Source organism: Heptranchias perlo, chromosome 2 (assembly GCF_035084215.1).
Source record: "Heptranchias perlo isolate sHepPer1 chromosome 2, sHepPer1.hap1, whole genome shotgun sequence".
Lineage (NCBI taxonomy): Eukaryota > Metazoa > Chordata > Chondrichthyes > Hexanchiformes > Hexanchidae > Heptranchias > Heptranchias perlo.
The window spans coordinates 159,180,648-159,203,597 of NC_090326.1; the positions used below are offsets into that span (position 1 = coordinate 159,180,648).

A 22,950-nucleotide genomic window follows, 5' to 3' on the forward strand; every position below is an offset into this window, starting at 1 on the left:
GGTACTGAGGTACTCTTAATAACGGACACGTAAAGATGACATCTGCTACTGAAGCAAAGCACGTGCTACATGCAACGTGTTTACATAAAAAAAATCAGGTAACCCCTGTGACTCAGTAGCTAAATGCAATGCCGAGCATGATACTAAACTACACAGATCAGAAATATCTCAAGATTGAACCTTGATCTGTGCTGAATTGGGTGGATAACAGGTAACCGCATCTACTTTAAAAAAAAGCCAGGTAGCAGCAATTGGGTACATAAAAATTCCCTGCTAAAACTTTAAATGATGTGACTGTCTTTCAGAAGCAGTTGTAGAAAGACTAGCCAAGCAAATAGGAGCACAGAGAAGAACAGACCACCAGAATGAAGCATTCCACAGAAGGATCAGCGCTATACCAACAGCATGGATGCCTCTATAATGCATTCACCAGTTCAGAGCAGGACAGGGCGTTGAGTACGAGCCTGTATTAAGATTCATTGCCCAGTCCAATAGTCGAACAGAAGGTATACAGGACGCCATCGTGCAAAAAGCATGGAATCCATTTGTGGGTCCATTGAAGCAACAGTTTAGGTTAAAATCTCAATCACCGACCCAGAGAACAAGAGACAACACAGATCAACACTATCAGGATCCATGCACCGCTCGGTACATCAACAATCTGACAACAAACCAGTGTTGATACTGAACCCTCTAATCTACACCTGACCATTTTGTTGCTATGTTAGCCATGGTTGCATATAAGCATTTGCAAAATTAGAGAAATGAGCAAAAATTCCACCACGTGAAAAATATGAAAGGCAAAACGATTCTAAAAATAAGTTATTAGTGCAAACATCACTGAGAAGTTTGAGTTGATTGCTTTTAAAACGTAGGCAATAAACATACAGAATGTGTCAGCTGGGAGTGCAAAGAAGAAAATGGGTCAATAGGTGGCCCCACCCAAATAACAATAAAATAAGTGATAAAACATCCACTGGTTTACACAGTGCTTTTCTTTGAATACTTGTATTACAGAAGTACAACTTACAAATTCTCCCCTTCCAACTTACTCTATTTCTTTTGATTGACCCACTCCAGTGCCTGAGCAATCACAGATTGCACCCGATTACCCTGTACTCAAAGCACGATTTCTGAATGATGTAAATTACCAGCCAGAAATGCTTGCTTAGTTTACACGGGCTCTTAACCACAATGAGATGCTTAAGTGAAGATTTTCAAAAAGTTCCCAAGTGTTTTGACAAAAACCCCTACTGTCATTTTAGAAGTCAGTACACACATGGCGTCTCGCAGGACCACTGTCGAAAGGAACTCAGGGTCTTCTGAGAGGAAGTCATTAAGGAAGTTGGGTTACAAACTCAATAAAGCGTTTTGAAGTTATTGCGCTTGTAGGCAGAACATGAATCCTACTGAGACAATGGGCACTTTGTGCCAGTAGGTTATACCAAACAGACCCAGCATCCAAAATTAACAAGGGGAAAGGGGGGGAAAAAAAAACAGGAAAGGGCAGGAAAAAAAATTCAAATTCAAGGTGTTAAAATGTGAAACCATTATGCACGACCTCCAGGAGCTTGGTTAATACAGGGACACGCACACCACACTGCATGAAAAACAATATGGGCAACACAATAACTACCACCTGTACAACACATTTAACATAAAAAGATACTTCAATGCTGTGCAAAGCGGCAGTCGGACCCAAACAGGAGGGAAACAATTGGGGATGGTGGTCGAATGAAGGGTCAAAGAAGCAGATTTCAAGGTGATGACTTTTGAAGGCTAGGAGAGATGCAAGAAAGCGGAGAAGTTCGGAAATAGAATTGCAAAGTGGAGGGAAGTCGGACACACAGCAAAAATGAAGAAAAAAAAATGTAAAATAAAAGTAAAAGTAGAAACAAAGTGAGAAATAAAAAAAAGGGAATCAAAGCAAATATTGGATATGCTGGGCAGCAGTTTGTTTCATTCTAGTGAAAACTAGAATCAACACCAGAGGACAAGCAACACAATGCTACAGTCAACATATTATATACAGAATTTACTGCACAGAAACAGGCCATTCAATCCAACTTTTCCATGCTGGTGTTTATACGCCACACGAGCCTCCTCCCATCCCTTTTCATTTAAGCCTATCAACATAACCATCAATTCTTTTCTCCCTCATGTGTTTATCTAGCTTCCTCTTAAATGCATCTATGCTAGTCACCTCAACTACTCCTCGTGGTAGTGAGTTCCACATTCTAATCAATCTCTGGGTAAAGATGTTTTCTCTTTAATTCCCGATTGATTACTGTTGGTTGAGGGAAATCGGAGTTTTACCAGTATTACTGTCAGTTAGCGGTGCAATTTCAGTGAGTTACTATTAGTTATTGGTGGAATCAAAGTCTCTCCCACCTCTGGTTAAGCACAGCAAACTGAAGCAACCCGTCAAAACTTTTGAACAGTTTTTGCTTTGCAAAGCTATTGGACACTGCAAGCATTTCAAAAAAGAACTGCAGAGCTCCAAAACTGTTTCAACAAAATTTGACAAGCTGCACGAATAAATGAAGCCTACTTGTCAACAAGAAGTAATTAATCCAAATGCTGTTCACAGCAAAAAGGTATTCAAAAGTGTGACAGGGGAGGTTCATTGCAGGAACACACAAAAATGCTATATTTAACTTTGCTGACCTCTGTACTTGATCCCCTAGGTTCCTGCCAACTGAAAAACAAAAGGCCAAACCCAGGGGCAAGCGTGTGAAGGTCAGCAGTGCGAGCACATAAAACAAGCACATTCCTGAGGCTGACATTCACTGTGGAAACCTGAAGGTCTTCATGCCCGATGAAGCCAGGAAGAAAAATACCCAATAGGTACAGGGTTCCGAAATTCCTACCACAATGTGCAAAATGCATGGGGCTTGGCAGCTTTAAATGACTTTTTTTTTCTAAACTGGGAAATCGAGGTGAATGGTCATGCTCCATAATACAGGACACCTCCAAGGTTGAAGAGTAGGAGAGAAATAGATGCTTATTCTGAATATGGCCAGATGATGACACCGATACAATCATTTACAATTGAAATTATGAACATTAGTGTGTGGAAAGTTCTTTTTTAAAAATGAAATAATTAGAAACGTCAAGATTCTTGATACCAGTTTTCAACAATCTGCCAATTGCGACTGGTCTCAGGACACCGGGGCAGTAGAGCAGAGATCTTGAGCAAACTTGAGCAAAATGCAGTCATTTTTTAGAAAAGTTTCAGTACCAGCTTACAAAGGAAGTGATAGTTAAGGAGGTGCGTCAACTCACTCCAGGTTGAATCAAAAATGCATTTTAAAAATCAAAAAATGGTCAGCCCCAAAGTGTCAGAGCGTTTCAATGGATGGCTCATTTACTGAACTTCTGAAAGAGTTGCATATCGAGCAAATCTAAATATTTACTTCAAATTCAATGGTCAACACACCCACTGAGGGCTGCTGAAAAGAGAGGGAACAGAGAATACTAGTGTTCCAAGTCCAGCAATAAACTACATCCTCCAAAAACCTGACCGCTCTCCCCTCACATCCTCCAACCACCACATGATGCCTCAAGTACATCACAAAGATAGGAAACCCTACATGGTGTTGAAAGAGAACACACTCACTGGGTGAATCAAGTGTCGACTTCGACACCTCACTCACTATTTCAAGGGTCTCCTCATGAATGACATTCTAAATTTGTGATCCAGGGAGTGTACTTGATACAAGTTGAAAATAAAGTATGGGCACACACATTTAACATTTATAATATCAATAATTTACTTAGCTGTTGTGTGTTGAAAATACAGGTTGGGGCTTTCTGCTTATACGTTTACCTGCCAGTGATTTTCATGTCCATCAAAATATATTTTTGGGGGGGGGGGGGGGGGGGGGGGAGGAAAAGAGGAGAGGGATTAGAATCATGTGCTGGTGAGTGCATAAGAGGAAAACCCCAACCATGTTCTACATCTTATTTCCCATTTCGATATTAACGTTGATGTGAACTAAATGTTTCACCCAAGAACTTGCTTTGATTTTAACCTGAGGAAATTAATAATTAAAAAAAAATCAGAAATTTGTCCAAAGAGATGGCAGCGGGGTTGGTAAAACAATGACAAAAGATTAAAGGATTGGAGAGTGCAACACTGATTAATGCAAACAGAAGCTATTGATGCGTGTGCGTTTAAACTGAAATGTAACCTATGTTTGGCGACTGAAGGGTAATTTTTTTTTAAGAAGTTACTGTGCCAGCTACAAAACTAGATCAGACCTGTGGCTCTAAAAGTGCACTCCCCACAATCTTCAATAGGAATGTACCAGAGGTTTTCAAATTTTGGGGTATGCAAATACAGACACTCTCCTGCAAATATGACAAATGCCTGAGCAACCCCTGCAAATATGGACACAATGTCCTGATTTCCAAAAGACAATGTTTGCTACCCAAAAGAAAACAGGATTTTTGCAGGATTTTTAAAAAAATTAATATTAAGCAACAGGAATAACAACAAATATCACCATATCAGCCATGGCTCAGGTGTTTAAGTCCCACACCAGGGACTTGAGGGCAAAATCCAGACTGACACTTCAGTGCAGTATTGAGGGAGTGCTGCACTGTTGGAGGTGCTGCCTTTCAGATGAGACATTAAACCGAGGCCCTCTGCCCTCTCAGGTGGACATAAAAGGTCCCACCGCACTATTTTGAAGAAGAGGAGCAGGGGAGTGTTCTCCGGTGTCCTAGCAAATATTTATCCCTCAACCAACATCACCAAAACAGGTTACCTGGTCACATCGCTGTTAATGAAAAAAATGTTTTTATACCCCTAAAAATAAAGCCCCAGCACTACGCAATTTACAAACTGCAAAGTGATTGATTGGTAAATACATATATCATAAAGATGTTTCTACTTGCGGGGGAGACCAGAAATATAAGATAGTCACTAATAAATCCAATAGGGAATTCAGGAGAAACTTCTTTATCCAGAGTGGTTAAAATGTGGAGCTTGCTACCACATGGAGTAGTTGAAACGAAAAGCACAGATGTATTTCAGGGGAATCTAGATAAGTACATGAGGGAGAAAGGATTAGAAGGATATGTTGACAGAGTTAGATGAAGAGGGTTGGGAGGGGGGCACATGTGGAGCATAAACACTGGCATGGACCTGTTGGGCCGAATGGCCTTTTTCTGTGCTGTACATTCTATGTAAAGGCCAACCTATAAAACTAGCAAAAGCCAACCAACAGTTATAGAACGGTCGACACAGTCCTCTGCCAGAGCCAGCCTGCAGCCAAAAAGGAACTCTGCATATAGACCGTATGACCTATGAAGACAACGGGGGAAAAGCCGACTGGCATTGGTCCCTGGCACGGAATGGGTGAGACAATTTGAACGCACGCCCGAGAACGGCAGTGAAAAGCTCCAGCCAAATTTTGGCATCGGGCCTGGTTTACATTTACCGTTTTGTGGGCGGAGCCTTTAAGGCCACTGAAGACATGGAATAATTGAGCTGCCCATTGTTGGCCAGAGGCTGCAGAAACCTATTGAGGTTAATTCGAATTGCTAACAAAGACACTGACTTTTGAACTGGGGTGACCTGGAGTTCAGTCACTGGTCTGAACTGGCCAGAACCGGTTTGAATTCGTTCCGCTTCTTACAGGGACAAAGGAGCTGTGATGAGACAGCAGTCCTTATTTAGAAAAGGAGTATTGAGGTGATGCTACCTAGGCCCTTGGAACAGAGCCAATCAGGGGATGACATCGATCACTCCAGCAACTTTGAGCCAACCAGAGAAGACAGCATCATTCGAAAAGACAGACTTGGGAATAAAACTGAAGAATTGCTGGCTTGGTCCCAGTGTGTGTGTTTTTGAGGGAGACTCCGGAGACTAACCATCGTGGAAGTGGGAACCCTACGTCAGGGACGTAGAGACGACGTCGGGAGTGAGAGAGAGAATTGCCTGGCCAGCAGTATCTCTCCTTTCCGGGTAATATAATATCCTTTCTATTCTGTGACCACTCGGAGTGTTAGTCAGGGAAACCTAGTGGGTGTGCGTTTAAATCCTAGTTTGAGTATAAAACTGTATAACCTGCTGTAAACTGCATGCCTATATCTAACTAGACGTATAAGCGGTATGTACATGATCTAATAACGTTAATAAAGCGAATTGAGAATTAAGAGAGAATTGACTCTTCCTCTGTGTACTAAGCCAAAACCGTTAACCGGTGACTTCCGGTCAACACCATTTTGCTTTGGGGTCCTAAAACTTGCACATTCAAGGCACCTAATGCTTGTTTCACACTCTGCTTAGGAGGAGGTATGTTATTTTATACATTCTCGGGAACGTGGGAGTCGCTGGCAAGGCCGGCACGGACACAATGGGTCAAATGGCCTCCATCAGTGCCGTAACTTTCTATGCAATACTGAAAAATACAGCAATCTGACAACCTCGCAAACCCCTCGAGATCTGCTCATGAACCCTCTTAAGGTCTGGGGGACCCCAGTTATACTGGATGAACAGGAGAGCATTGTGGTCCATCTGGTTGGTCCCAAAATGTGAATAATGCCAAACTGATACCATAGCAATCACTTTCTCTGTCAAATATCTACCTAGTCTCCTCTTGAATTTGCTGACACTACCTGCAAACAGCAGGAGAGTCCCAGTCAAATTGTTATTTCAGTATCATTAATTGATTAAAAAAAATTGCATCCATCATACAGAGTAGAAGAGTGCAATTCTATTGCTGCCTTGGAATGGGTACTTGTTGAATGCGATGCAGAGCCTATCTCCTCGGCATCACTCTCCAACGAAGTTCTGGTTAAACTTCTAATTTTAAGTGTAGAACCGACAGGACAGCTAGTTCTCCTTTTCAACATTAAAATGGTTAAATATGAAATTTTAAATAAAAAAGTTCCGACTGTAAATGAAACCACTTGGGAACTCTAATCATAATGCGCCCACTGATAAGCAAAAATGGTCGGAGACTAAATCCTCAAGGTGGCCTCACACCACTTACTGAAGTATGACGCAGCATTAGTTTAAAGACTTCACTGTTAGTTTAACTACTTCACTCCTGAATTGCACCAGACATTTTGTACTGACGTGAATCCAAAACTCCTTCAGTGACTTGAAACGTGTAGTATAACTGGGTTATAAGTAGAATCAGGTTTCTATACCTTAATATATCTAAATCTAAGATAATCAGTCAGAATTTGAGACAGATTTTGCGATCTCTAAGTTTACTGCATTGATTTCATGCATTTAAGCCCATCATGAATTTGCGAGGAGCTTTTGGACTTTTGTCACTAAGATCGAGACCATCCGTTCAGCTACCTCTGCTGCTTGCTTCCCCCCCACCTCCTCTTACCAACAAAGCCAAACTTCACATCAGGAACCCCTTCCTTAGCCCTGATCCCGTGTCCTTCTCGAGGTGCTCTCCGATCTCTCCCCATGCCCTCTCTGAGCTCATCTTGACAATGAGACCCATGTCCTGCTCTACTAACATCTTTGTCAATGAACTGCTGACACCCAACTTCCCTTTTTGAATCTCTCCAATCAGGTTTCTACCCTGCCACAGCCCTGAATTGGAACAAGTGAAAGTCACAAACTACATCTTCTGTGACTATGATGCATCTCCCCTTCTCATCCTTTTCAACCTCTGTGCAGCCTTTGACACGGTCGACCACACTATCCTCCTCATTCAATGCCTCTCCTCCATTTTACAGCTCAGTGGGACTGCCCTTGTTTGGCTCCACCCTTCCCTATCCAATGGCAGCCAGAGCATCTCCAGCAACAGTTTCTCTTCCCACACCGTTACTTCTGGAGTCCGAGGATCTATCCTTGGCCCACCCCCCTCCTCTTCCTCTCCTACATGTTGCCCTGTTGCAACATCATCCCAAAACATGGGGCTAGCTTTCACACATGTGCTGATGACTCTCAGCTCTACCTCTCCACCATCTCTCTTTTGACCCTCTCCCACCTCTTATGCTATCAGGTTGCTCGTCTGACCTCCAGTCTTTGATGAGCCGCAAACTCCGTACCCTTGCTACTGATTCCATCCCCCTCCACTGTCTCAGGTTGAACCAGGCTGTTTGTGACCTCAGCGTCCCATCTGATCCTGAGCTCTATTACCCCATATCCACTCCATCACAAATTCCGCCTTCGTACCATCATCTACTGCCACTTGGGTCACAGCCCATTTGCGACTGAAACCCTCATCCATGCCTTTGTCACCTTCAGACTCTATTATTCCAATGCTCTGCTGACCAGCCTCCACAATCCACTCATCTCCTATCCCTCACCATACCCCACTTACCAGGGTACTGGAAATCTGGAATCTTTCTCCCCACTAAAAGGCTATGGATTCTGAATCAATTGAAATTTTCAAGACTGAGATCAACAGATTTCTGTAAAGCTATCGAGGGATGTGCAGCAAAGGCAGGTAAGCGGGGTTCAGGTACAAATGATCTATTTGAATAGTGGAACGTGCTTGAGGGGCTGAATGGCCTACTCCTGTTCCGATGTTCTCATGTTCTTCCTGATGCACAATGGCTCCTGACCCTAACATCTCCAATTTTAACTTCTCTTATTTAAATCCCTTCATGGCCTCGCTTCTTCCAGTCACCTCAAACTCTATAACCCTCCGTTCCTCCAACTCGGTGTTCCTCTGTCCCACAACAGACATTGTTGAATGGTCAGTCAGGCTAGTTATTAGTGTCCATTCTCTGATTTTTTTTCCGGCAATGAAGGGGAAGAGGTTACTAATAGCAGTAGATTTTGATCCAAATACAAGCGACCACCAAAAGTAGATCCAAGAATTAATTATATTTTTAATTACTCTGACCAAAAATAGCAGTAATAAAATCAGAGAAACATAAATACCACTTTTGTAGGACACAACAGCAGTATGGAGATGCCAACCTGATACATGCACAGCAGCCAGGAGAAAGAAAAATGAGTGCGAGTTCTCCATTTGTTACTGGCACTGCACTGATATTTTGCTAGAAACCCTACTACACGTTTGGGACTAGATTTCTGAAGGTAGCATCACATTGGGCCCAAAAGTGTGAAGTAAATCGAAGAGACATTAGTTAACTTCTGATCTGGGTGATCTGAACTAGTGTCATTTAGTGACGGCAAGTGAGATTTCAACAATGAAAATCAATGACCTACCTGAATACTTTTCTCACAGTCAGTCTGGTGATGCAGTGATAGCTCACTCTCCAAAACAAATCTCTTGCCACACTTATCACAGATCTGCATACGGCTGTGTGTGACATTCATGTGCTTCTCTAGGTACCAGCGGTTATTGAAGACCCGGGGGCACTTTTTGCAGGGGAAGTTCTGTTTCTCTTCAATTTTCACCTTCTGATTTGAGCCATCAGAATCCTTCTTTCGCTTCCTACCTCGAGTGGTCACTTCCTGTTTAGCCTGTCTCCGTGACCTGCTTGGGGCTGCGGGAGTTGATCCTTTGGAGGCAGTCGAAGCTCTTGCTGTTCTTCGAGTTGTTTGCCCGCTTTCAGTCTTGACTTCTGGAGTATCAGGGTTATTATCGTCTTCATTGACATCATCTTCACTCTCTTCAACTTCCTCTTCCTCCTCACTAGCATCTTCTTCTTCATCCTCTTCTTCATCCCCAACATCAGCATCATCATCGTCGTCATCATCATCCTCTTCATCATCGTCGTCATCCTCTTCATCATCGTCCTCTTCCTCGTCGTGACATCTACCTAATAGTGCTGTGGCCTCTGAAGGTGAAGCCATGCCCTCAGCCCCTTTAGAAACATTCAGAGTCTGGTTGTTAAGGTTAACCTCCACAATGATCTGCTCCCTGTTGTATGAGCCCCTACTGTCCGAATCATCATCCAACTCCTCAGTATCTCCCTCAATCTTGCACACCGTTCGGCTATCATTCTCTTCCTTGTAATACTGTTGTTTTGGGTGCACCGGCGAGTGCTGTTTCCCAGTGTTATCCTCCACGCGCACAGAGTATGGATTGTTGCCCTCTCTCGCATAAATTTTGGGATGCGAATCCACCTCCTGCTTTATCTCGCGGTAAAACTGAGAGCCAAGAGGATTGCTGCGGCTTTCCTGTTTCGACATATCGCTTGCCACCGTTGTCAAGTTTAAGGATCGGCTATCTATTAATTCCTGACAGGAAGTGGCAATATCATTCATCTGCAGAACTGCAGCAGCGTTCAGAACATCCTGCACATTGCAGGCATTTACCAGCAGCTTTGAAGTGTAGATAAAGTTAAGGATTTGCTGAAACCCTTGCGACGTTAGTGCTTCCAGTGAAAGTTCGACGCGTTGGAGCTGCTTATTCTGCGTGAAGAGGGAGTGAAAGAACTGGCTGTACGCCGCGAGCACCCCTTTGTGAGCAGGAAACGTATTCTTCTGCCGCACCAACACAATGTCTACATCACACAGGTCTGGCTGAAACAGGCGTTGCTCATTCAGTCTGTCCATCAAACAAGTAAAGTGGAGGGCAACATCCTCCACCAGAGAATACTCAGTGGAAGGGTAGTCAGTGGTCTTTTCAACTATCAGCTGAAAGAAAAGGGAAAACAAAAATCAGATCAAAACTTTGCACAGATTTCAGTTTTTTTTGAGCTGGGAAAGGGCTTTTTTTAAAATCCAAAAGCTCCGACAGCTAACGGCAACCCAGAAAAAGTGACCATCAACCTTTTCAAAACTAAAATTGGAGTAATGTTTTGGATACTGGTTCTTTTTAACTCATTACTTCATTAGTGTTTTGTTCGCAAATCTGTGTCCTCCCCCCCCCTCCTGAACACACCAACTCTTGCTGGTGTAAATAGTGCTTTGCATATCAGTATCCCCGGGGTAGATCGCCCGGGTGGCTATTTGTCACGTGAACCCAGTGACCGTCAGCAGGTTTCATGACCATGGGGGGCATCATAGTTGCCTGACCATGTTCTCATCGGCATCCACACACTCGGGAGCAGGAATCCTTGCTGATTTCCCACCCCCCTCCCAACCCATGGCACTAAGGCTAACTCAGCGTAGACCAACGATTGAACCCAGGGCCGAACACTGCGCTTTTGGGACCTGCATTGATGACACCATCCTGATTGTTCAGAAACTGATCACAACAACTCTGGGAAAACTGACAAGAGGCATTTTTTGTTTGTGTAGGCGAGATTGTGATGTCCATAAAAACTAAAGAGTGTGTCACGATTAGAAGCATGCACTTAGGTCTCCTGGAAGAGGCCTGCTTTGCTAACACTGTGGGAAAGCAGGTTCCGTACCTTTCCCAGCTCCAGCATGCTGACCAAGCTGCTTTAAAAAAAAAAGTCTGAGTACAAGTCAAGACAACTTCCATGGGATGCCTTCATACCTTAAACAATGTAAAACGCTTTAACAGGGATTGTGGAAAGTGCTTTAGATGGGATGCTCTTACTACTCCTTCTCACGTCCACCCTAGAAAAACTCTGCCCTGCAGCAACGGCCACATTTTAAAAGTAGCTGAAATGAAAAGTTCACAAACATCCTGGGTCATTACCCAACTCTACCGAGGCAAATTCAGCTCCCTAATACGTTCAGTACTCCAAGAGAACAGTTCATTGGGTTTCACTGTTTGAATAAAAATTAAGTAGCAGTTACAATTTCAGGTATTTGCAGAACTGTTTGTTCCTTAAAGAGTTTTGCAGCAGTTCCCATAAGTGGAAAACACACGACATGCTACACCTTTCATGTAAGCTTCCCTTGTAAATATGCATCAGATGGTTACAATTATTCCATTTCCAGTGCTTAATGTGGTTTCACGCTATGCTGTTACACTCACTTTCGAAGTGGCAGATTTTTTTAATATTCGTTCATGGGATGTGGGCGTCGCTGGCAAGGCCGGCATTTATTGCCCATCCCTAATTATCCTGGAGAAGGTGGTGGTGAGCCGCCTTCTTGAACCGCTGCAGTCAGTGTGATGAAGGTTCTCCCACAGTGCTGTTCGGAAGGGAGTTTCAGGATTTTGACCCAGCGACGATGAAGGAACAGTGATATATTTCCAAGTCGGGATGGGGTGTGACTTGGAGGGGAACGTGCAGGTGGTGGTGTTCCCATGTACCTGCTGCTCTTGTCCTTCTAGGTGGTAGAGGTCGCGGGTTTGGGAGGTGCTGTCGAAGAAGCCTTGGTGAGTTGGTGCAGTGCATCCTGTGGATGGTACACACTGCAGCCACTGTGCGCCGGTGGTGAAGGGAATGAATGTTTAGGGCGGTGGATGGGGTGCCAATCAAGTGGGCTGCTTTGTCCTGGATGGTGTCAAGCTTCTTGAGTGTTGTTGGAGTTGCACTCATTCAGGCAAGTGGAGAGTATTCCATCACACTCCTGACTTGTGCCTTGTAGATGGTGGAAAGGCTTTGGGGAGTCAGGAGGTGAGTCACTTGCCACAGAATACCCAGCCTCTGACCTGCTCTTGTAGCCACAGTATTTATGTGGCTGGTCCAGTTAAGTTTCTGGTCAATGGTAACCCCCAGGATGTTGATGGTGGGGGATTCGGCAATGATAATGCCGTTGAATGTCAAGGGGAGGTGGTTCGACTCTCTCTTGTTGGAGATGGTCATTACCTGGCACTTGTCTGGAGCGAATGTGACTTGCCACTCATCAGCCCAAGCCTGGATGTTGTCCAGGTCTTGCTGAACGCAGGCTTGGACTGCTTCATTATCTGAGGGGTTGCGAATGGAACTGAACAATGTACAATCATCAGCGAACATCCCCATTTCTGACCTTATGATGGAGGGAAGGTCATTGATGAAGCAGCTGAAGATGGTTGGGCCTAGGACACTGCCCTGAGGAACTCCTGCAGCAATGTCCTGGGACTGAGATGATTGGCCTCCAACAACCACTACCATCTTCCTTTGTGCTAGGTATGACTCCAGCCACTGGAGAGTTTTCCCCCTGATTCCCATTGACTTCAATTTTACTAGGGCTCCTTGGTGCCACACTCGGTCAAATGCTGCCTTGATGTCAAGGGCAGTCACTCTCACCTCACCTCTGGATTTCAGCTCTTTTGTCCATGTTTGGACCAAGGCTGTAATGAGGTCTGGAGCCGAGTGATCCCGGCGGAACCCAAACTGAGCATCGGTGAGCAGGTTATTGGTGAATAAGTGCCGCTTGATAGCACTGTCGGCGACACCTTCCATCACTTTTCTGATGATTGAGAGTAGACTGATGGGACGGTAATTGGCTGGATTGGATTTGTCCTGCTTTTTGTGGACAGAACATACCTGGGCAGTTTTCCACATTGTCAGGTAGATGCCAGTGTTGTAGCTGTACTGGAACAGCTTGGCTAGAGGCGCAGCTAGTTCTGGAGCACAAGACATCAGCGCAACTGTCGGGATGTTGTCGGGGCCCATAGCCTTTGCTGTATCCAGTGCACTCAGCCGTTTCTTGATATCACGTGGAGTGAATCGAATTGGCCGAAGACTGGCTTCTGTGATGGTGGGGATATTGGGAGACGGCCGAGATGGATCATCCACTCGGCACTTCTGGCTGAAGATGGTTGCAAAAGTTTCAGCCTTGTCTTTCGCACTGACGTGCTGGACTCCGCTATCGTTGAGGATGGGGATGTTTACAGAGCCTCCTCCTCCCCCCGTTAGTTGTTTAATTGTCCACCACCATTCGCGACTGGATGTGGCAGGACTGCAGAGCTTTGATCTGATCCGTTGGTTGTGGAATCGCTTAGCTCTGTCTATAGCATGTTGCTTCCGCTGTTTAGCATGCATGTAATCCTGAGTTGTAGCTTCACCAGGTTGGCACCTCATTTTTAGGTACGCCTGGTGCTGCTCCTGGCATGCTCTTCTACACTCCTCATTGAGCCAGGGTTGATCCCCTGGCTTGTTGGTAATGGTAGAGTGAGGAATATGCCGGGCTATGGAGGTTACAGATTGTGCTGGAATACAATTCTGCTGCTGCTGATTGCCCACAGCGCCTCATGGATGCCCAGTTTTGAGCTGCTAGATCTGTTCTAAATCTATCCCATTTAGCACGGTGGTAGTGCCACACAACACGTTGGATGGTATCCTCAGTGCGAAGACGGGACTTTGTCTCCACGAGGACTGTGCGGTGGTCACTCCTACCAATACTGTCATGGACAGATGCATTTGCGACAGGTAGATTGGTGAGGACAAGGTCAAGTAAGTTTTTCCCTCATTCACCACCTGCCGCAGGCGCAGTCTAGAAGCTATGTCCTTCAGGACTCGGCCAGCTCGGTCAGTAGTGGTGCTATCGAGCCACTCTTGGCGATGGACATTGAAGTCCCCCACCCAGAGTACATTCTGTGCCCTTGCTACCCTCAGTGCTTCCTCCAAGTGGTGCTCAACATGGAGGAGGACTGATTCATCAGCTGAGGGAGGACGGTAGGTGGTAATCAGCAGGAGGTTTCCTTGCCCATGTTTGACCTGATGCCATGAGATTTCATGGGGTCCAGAGTCAATGTTGAGGACTCCCAGGGCCACTCCCTCCTGACTGTATATCACTGTACCGCCACCTCTGGTGGGTCTGTCCTGCTGGTGGGACAGGACATACCCAGGGATGGTGATGGAAGAGTCTGGGACATTGGCTGAAAGGTATGATTCTGTGAGTATGGCTATGTCAGACTGTTGCTTGACTAGTCTGTGGGACAGCTCTCCCAATTTTGGCACAGCTCTCCCAATTTTGGCACAAGTCCCCAGATGTTCGTGAGGAAGACTTTACAGGGTCGACTGGGCTTGGTTTGCCTTTGTCGTGTCCGGTGCCTCGTGGTCCGATGCCGGGTGGTCCGTCCGGTTTTATTGTGACTTTTTTTAAGCGAGATTTTAAAACTGGAGTGGCTTGCTAGGCCATTTCAGAAGGCAATTAAGAATCGACCACATTGCTGTGGGTCTGGAGTCACATATAGGCCAGACCGGGTAAGGAGGGCAGGTTTTCTTCCCTAAAAGGACATTAGTGAACCAGATGGATTTTTACGGCAATCCGGTAGTTTCATGGCCACCATTACTATTTAATTCCAGATTTTATTTAATTAATTGAATTTGAATTTAAATTCCCCAGCTGCCATGGCAGGATTTGAACTCATGACTCCGGATTATTAGTCCAGGTCTCTGGATTACAAGTCCAGTAACATAACCACTATGCTCAGGCAAAATATATTTATTTACAAATTAAATAGAAAGTTGAAGCATAGTGAATTCAAATACTAGAGAGTGCAAATATAAACTGCAAATATAACTAGAAAAACCCATAATGGGTTAATTACTTTTAATAAACATTGCTGAAAAAAATGGCAAGTAACATTCACGCCAGACAAGTGCCAGGCAATGACCATCTCCAACAAGAGAGAGTCTAACCACCTCCCCTTGACATTCAACGGCATTACCATCAACATCCTGGGGGTCACCATTGACCAGAAACTTAACTGGACCAGCCATATAAATACTGTGGCTACGAGAGCAGGTCAGAGGCTGGGTGTTGTGCGGCGAGTGACTCAACTCCTGACTCCCCAAAGCCTTTCCACCATCTACAAGGCACAAGTCAGGAGTGTGATGGAATATTCTCCACTTACTTGGACGAGCACAGCTCTAACAACACTCAAGAAGCTCGACACCATCTAAGACAAAGCTGCCCACTTGATTGGCACCCCATCCACCACCCTAAACATTCACTCCCTCCACCACCGGCGCACTGTGGCTGCAGTGTGTATCATCCACAGGATGCACTGCAGCAACTTGCCAAGGCTTCTTCGACAGCAGCTCCCAAACCCGCGACCTCTACCACCTAGAAGGACAAGGGCAGCAGGTACATGGGAACAACACCACCTGCACGTTCCCCTCCAAGTCACACACCATCCTGACTTGGAAATATATCGCCGTTCCTTCATCGTTGCTGGGTCAAAATCCTGGAACTCCCTACCGAACAGCACTGTGGGAGAACCTTCACCACACGGACTGCAACGGTTCAAGGTGGCGGCTCACCACCACCTTCTCAAGGGCAATTAGGGATGGGCAATAAATGCTGGCCTCGCCAGTGACACCCACATCCCATGAACGAATAAAAAAAACACAAATTCCTGGTTAATGACCAGGTATATTCAAAAGCATCATTTTTGCACACTTCTTTCAATATCATCTCTCAGACAGAGTTTAACATTAAGCCAATTCGAACAGAAATCATAAAAATTGCAGAAAGTCCCTGCTATTGTCCACTTAATTCTTTTGAAGTCAGGTTTCTAGCTGAGCTGAGCAATATTTGCATTATAAATACAATGTGACAATACAGCACAAATCCAAATACAGGAATCTCAGCTATTTACATTTAATGCCACCATTTGCAATTTAAAGCAACAAAGCAATACTGAGCTAGGATATAAGGAACACCCACTGGTCTCCAGCGCATCAGCCATCATCTGTCCTGTAATCAAGAATGAACAGAGCAACATACAGGGGTACTGATGGTAGATTCCTTATAAAATAAACAAATAACAAAAGTCATGAAAAACCTAGATTAGTTGCCAGTGATCAAATTCTGAACACCAACAGTGCAACTGAGCTAGGTACAATAGCCTTTAGTTGCCACATATTTGGCCGCAGCAGCTTGTCTGGTAGGGCAGTTTTCTTTTTAAATCTCCCATTCACAACTGCATTAATGACTGGCTAATTTCTTTGTTGCCCTTGCTTCTGACTATTTACTCATTGTGAGACTATATAATGGAAGTCAATGTGTTTATAAAATCAACAGTTATCTAACATTAATTTAGAGTTTCTCTGAACAGAGAAAAAATAAATCCACATCTGCTTCCTCTGTGAAACAAAAATTCTCTCTTAGGAGTAAAAATCTGTCAGAACATACTGTAAATGCTAAGGCCATCTGTACTGATCATGAAGTTATTGCTAAAATGCTGAGTTTAATTCTTAAATCCTCTTAAGGGTATAGATGTCATGTGCAATGTTGATGTTAACTATACAGGCTTGGAAATTATCAATGGTGAAGGAGGAAAAGGATTTGGATATAATTATTGATCAATCACTGAAGTTTCTAGGCAATGTGAAGCTGTCATCAACCAAGCTAATTAAATATCAGGATGCATCTTTGACACTGCACTTTAGGAAGGATGTCAAGTCCTTAGAGAGGGTGCAGAGGAGATTTACTAGAATGATACCAGGGATGAGGGACTTCAGTTATGTGGAGAGACTGTTGAAGCTGAGGTTGTTCCCCTTAGCGCAGAGAAGGTTCAGGGGAGATTTAATGGAGATGTTCAAAATCACTAAGGATATTGATCAAGTAAACAAGGAGAAACTGTTTCCAGTGGCAGAGGGGTCGGTAACCAGAGGAGACAGATTTACTGTAATTGGCAAGAGAACTAGAAGCAACATAAAGAACAAAAATTTTATGCAGTGAGTTATAATCTGGAATGCACTGCCTAAAAGGGTGGTGGAAGCAGATTCGATAATAACTTTCAAAAGGGAATTGGATAATTACTTGAAGGGGAAAAATTTGCAGGGCTATGGGAGAAGAGCAGGGGAATAGGACTAATTGGATAGCTTTCAAAGAGCTGGCACAGGCATGATGGGCCGTGTGGCCTCGTCCTGTCCTCTATCGTTTCTTTTTATTCGTTCACGGGATGTGGGCGTCGCTGGCGAGGCCAGCATTTATTGCCCATCCCTAATTGCCCTCGAGAAGGTGGTGGTGAGCCACCTTCTTGAACCGCTGCAGTCCGTGTGGTGACTGTTCTCCCACAGTGCTGTTAGGAAGGGAGTTCCAGGATTTTGACCCAGCGACAATGAAGGAACGGCGATATATTTCCAAGTCGGGATGGTGTGTGACTTGGAGGGGAACGTGCAGGTGGTGTTGTTCCCATGCGCCTGCTGCTCTTGTCCTTCCAGGTGGTAGAGGTCGCGGGTCTGGGAGGTGCTGTCAAAGAAGCCTTGGCGAGTTGCTGCAGTGCATCCTGTGGATGGTGCACACTGCAGCCACAGTGCGCCGGTGGTGAAGGGAGTGAATGTTTAGGGTGGTGGATGGGGTGCCAATCAAGCGGGCTGCTTTATCTTGGATGGTGTCGAGCTTCTTGAGTGTTGTTGGAGCTGCACTCATCCAGGCAAGTGGAGAGTATTCCATCACACTCCTGACTTGAGCCTTGTAGATGGTGGAAAGGCTTTGGGGAGTCAGGAGGTGAGTCACTCGCCGCAGAATACCCAGCCTCTGACCTGCTCTCGTAGCCACAGTATTTATATGGCTGGTCCAGTTAAGTTTCTGGTCAATGGTGACCCCCAGGATGTTGATGGTGGGGTATTCGGCGATGGTAATGCCGTTGAATGTCAAGGGGAGGTGGTTAGACTCTCTCTTGTTGGAGATGGTCATTGCCTGGCACTTATCTGGCGCGAATGTTACTTGCCACTTATCAGCCCAGGCCTGGATGTTGTCCAGGTCTTGCTGAACGCAGGCTCGGACTGCTTCATTATCTGAGGGGTTGCGAATGGAACTGAACACTGTGCAGTCATCAGCGAACATCCCCATTTCTGACCTTATGATGGAGGGAAGGTCATTGATGAAGCAGCTGAAGATGGTTGGGCCTAGGACACTGCCCTGAAGAACTCCTGCAGCAATGCCCCGGGGCTGAGATGATTGGCCTCCAACAACCACTACCATCTTCCTTTGTGCTAGGTATGACTCCAGCCACTGGAGAGTTTTCCCCCTGATTCCCATTGACTTCAATTTTACTAGGGCTCCTTGGTGCCACACTCGGTCAAATGCTGCCTTGATGTCAAGGGCAGTCACTCTCACCTCACCTCTGGAATTCAGCTCTTTTGTCCATGTTTGGACCAAGGCTGTAATGAGATCTGGAGCCGAGTGGTCCTGGCGGAACCCAAACTGAGCATCGGTGAGCAGGTTATTGGTGAGTAAGTGCCGCTTGATAGCACTGTCGATGACACCTTCCATCACTTTGCTGATGATTGAGAGTAGACTGATGGGGCGGTAATTGGCCGGATTGGATTTGGCCTGCTTTTTGTGGACAGGACATACCTGGGCAATTTTCCACATTGTCGGGTAGATGCCAGTGTTGTAGCTGTACTGGAACAGCTTGGCTGGAGGCGCAGCTAGTTCTGGAGCACAAGTCTTCAGCACTACTGCTGGGATGTTGTCGGGGCCCATAGCCTTTGCTGTATCCAACTTTTTATGATTGTTTTATGATTCTATACCCGACTACAAGTTGAAAGGATCAGGTGAACAGATCACCGGTGAGGCTATATTTTGAACATTAAATGGAATATTGGACACCCTATTTCAAAAGAACACTGATGGGGTAGGCAGCAAGAGGCAATGGGAGTACAAGTGTTGGATTTAGCCTCAGAAGGAGTTCAGCCTCGAGGTGCACTTGGTCTAAAATTACTTTTGACAGTTTAAACCACCATAAGTGTTTTGATTTTATTAAACTTAAGAAAAAAAATTAGTTTAGTATAAGAGGATAGCTGAAGTCCGTGACAATGGCAACAACTTGGAGAATGACAACCACGAACAACGCCATGGGATCAAGTGATCGCCAAAGGGTTGGGGGCAAGTGAAGTGAAGAAACGCAGTCGTAGTATTCGGAGACTCCATAGTCAGGGGGAATAGACAGGTACTTCTGTAGCTATAAATGGGAGTACTGAATACTGTGATGCCTCCCACATGCCAGAGTAAGGGTTATAATGGGCCAGATAAAAAATAATTTGGTGCAGGAAGAGGAACGGCCAGAAGTTTTAATTCATACTGGAACTAATGACTTAGAAAGAAAAAGAATTGATGTCCTGCAAAGGGAATTTTTCAGGAATTAGGAGATGGATTTAAAAAAGAGTTCGACCTCAAGGTAGCAAATTCAAGATTACTCCTGTTGCCATATGTTGGTCAGAATAAAAGAAAGATAAAGAAGGTAAATGTGTAACTGAAGATATAGTGTAGGAAGGTAGGCTTCAGATTCCTGTGCCAGTGGGACCAGTTCTTGAACAGAAGTTACTCGTATCGGACAGGCGGGCTTTACCTAAACAGATCTGACATCAATGTCTTCATTGGGAGAGCAACTTCTGTTGTGGGGAAGGGTTATAGCTGATATGGCAGGGGGGGTTGGGGGGGGAAACAAGGCAAGGAAATCGAAAGGAAAGCAATCGAGGAAAAAGGTGTAGGAAAGATAAGATAAAACGAGACAGTAATAGAGAATAGATTAGGAGGAGGGGTTAAAAAAGTAAACTACTTAAACAGACAGAGCCAAGTTTGTGTTACATGTACTAAAATACACAAAGTATTCGGAATAAAATTGGTGAGCTGGAGACACAAATTGCTATGGGGGGGGGGGGGGGGGGGGGAGGTAATGAAATTAGCATTAATAGAAAATGTTCAGGAGGGATAGAATGGGGGGTGGGTGGGCAGCAGTGTTAATCAAAACTTCCATCACAGCACAAGATTGTAAGGGTGATAGAGGGAATGGTGCAAAAGCTGAACCTATTTGGTTAGGGTCAAGAAATAAGGAGGGAGCTGTTCATCTAATAGGAACTTATTATAAACCGCTGAACAGTGTAAAGGAGATTTCGGAAGAGATATGTAGACAAAGAAATGCAGAAACAGGACTCGTTTTGACTTTTGGACTAATATAAATGGTACGTGCTATTTTCACCAAGTGTCGTACATTGTTTTTTTCCCCCCTGTTTCTTTGATGTTAGTGAGCCTTCTCCTTGAACTGCTGCAGTCCTTGTGGTGATGACACTCCCACAATGCTGTTAGGAAGGGAATTCCAGAATTTTGACCTAGCAATGACGAAGGAACGGTGAGATACATCCACATCACGACATGATGCGACTTGAAGGTGTTCCCATGATATTATTATTCTAGTCCTTCTTAGCGGCAGAGGTCACGGGGAGGGAGGAGTTATCAAAGTAACCTTGGTGAGTTGCTGCAGTGCATCCTGTAGATTGTACATACTGCAGCCACAGTGCCAGTGATGGAGAGGCTGAATATTGAGTTCAGTGGCAGGGGTACCGATCAGGCAGACTGCTATGCCTTGGATCGTGTTGAGGTTTTTGAGAGTTGTTATGGCTAAACCCATCCAGGCGATGGTATTTCATTAGACTCTTGGCTTGTTTATTGCGACTGGCATGAAATCTCAACATGGGGTCAGACTGATAATCCAGAATAAAGTTAGTTTTGTGGCTGTGGATGCTTTCCCATCCAAGAAAAGAGCCAGTTTATGCATTTAACTGTAGAAATTATTATTCTGCCAACCATGCACGAGTATTAATTCTTACTCATGTTCTTGTGGTTTCAGGAACCAATTTTGTTGCACATCCAGTAGCAACACAGGAAACCTCAAGTGGCTGAATTTACACCTCAATCCTGCCTTTCCCCTCCCTACTCCTCATTGGTTGCAAATAGTGATCAGTTTCATCACCTGAGCCCAGCTGATGCAAATATCTTAAATTGTCATTCTGCAGAAGAACATGAAACATGGAATTAGAAAAGGCCATTCAACGCATTTAAGTCCTTTATTTCCACCTACCATGTACAATCTGGACCATCCTGGGTTCCACCCAATCCATTTAATCTGCTGAGAGAAAGTTCTGTAGAATTGCTCGCTGGTCCCCAAAAGGTAAATTGAGCAAAACTCCTCAAAGCCCCTATTCATTGCTCTTCAATTCTCAAACCATGGAGTATGTGATCATCTTAGTCTATACTTATCCCTATAAACCTCCATCTCAATCCCAACAAAGGTTTATCCAGCTCCTTCCAATTTTTTTTTATTTGTTCATGGAATGTGGGCGTCGCTGGCGAGGCCAGCATTTATTGCCCATCCCTAATTGCCCTTGAGAAGGTGGTGGTTAGCCACCTTCTTGAACTGAGTGGCTTGCTGGGCCATTAAGAATCAACCACATTGCTGTGGGTCTGGAGTCACATATAGGCCAGACTGGGTAAGGACAGCAGGTTTCCTTCCCTAAAGGGCATTAGTGAACCAGATGGGTTTTTACAACAATCCAGTAGTTTCATAGCCACCATTACTGACACTAGTATTTTAATTCCAGATTTTTAATTTAATTAATTAATTGAATTTAAATTCACCAGCTGCCGTGGCGGGATTTGAACTCATAACTCTGGATTTTAGTCCAGGCCTCTGGATTACTAGTCCAGTAACATAACCACTATGCTACCGTACCGTACCATTCCTAATTTATTTATCCAGCTCTGTTGATCAACACAGCATCAGCTGCTTTTGCTGGGACTCCCACTCAGAGGAGGGAGTGTAGAAAAGAGAGGTTCCACTGTGGGTTGGGGTTAATTTTAAACCTGCATCTTCTAGCTCTGTGCTCATGGTCTCTCAAATCAGCAACCTACATTTGCAATTACACAGCACTTTAAAGGTATCAGTTTCCCCTTAATCTTCCTTTCTCAAATGAAAACAAGCTCAATTCTACATATCTCTATATCCCTTATCCCGCTCTCATTTTGGAGCCCTGTGTCTCAGTATCACTTTTATTACTCTTCTCTAAGTGCTCTTGAACACAAAATTTTAACAGCATAGGAGGCCACTCTGTCCATCACATTTTACCAGCTCTCAAAAAGCTGCCCTCACCACATACCCTTTTAAATTGTTATTTTTCAAATATTTATCCACTTCCCTTTTAAAAGCCATCAATTCTGCTTCCATTAATGCTTCAGGTAGGGCATTCTATATCTTTACAACCCCTGTGTGTATAAACAAAAATAAACCTTCCTGACCTCTCCGTTTATTCTTTTGATAAATTTATGCCCTCTAGTTACTGACTCAAGCAGCGGAAACAGTTTTTCCCTATTTACCTTATTAAAACTTCTCAATTTTGAAAACCTCTATTAAATCATCTCTATTCTAGGGAAAAGAGCCCCAATTTCTCTAATCTCTCCTAACTAAAGCCCCTCATCCTTAGTATTATATAAGCAAATCTCTTCTGTACCCTCTTCATGACCTTGACTTC

The 22,950-nt window shown here is 44.5% G+C and overlaps 1 protein-coding gene across 3 annotated transcripts in view; it reads right to left on the reverse strand.

Moving 5' to 3' along the window:
* zbtb47b (zinc finger and BTB domain containing 47b) overlaps nt 1-22,950 on the reverse strand; it is a 261,214-nt gene that overhangs the window by 87,497 nt on the left and 150,767 nt on the right. For all 3 annotated transcript variants that reach the window (XM_067968200.1, XM_067968192.1, XM_067968185.1), the window contains exon 2: nt 9,161-10,537. In XM_067968200.1, coding sequence (XP_067824301.1) covers nt 9,161-10,456 — 1,296 coding nt within the window. In that variant the 5' untranslated portion in view covers nt 10,457-10,537. The remainder of the gene's footprint in view (nt 1-9,160; nt 10,538-22,950) is intronic.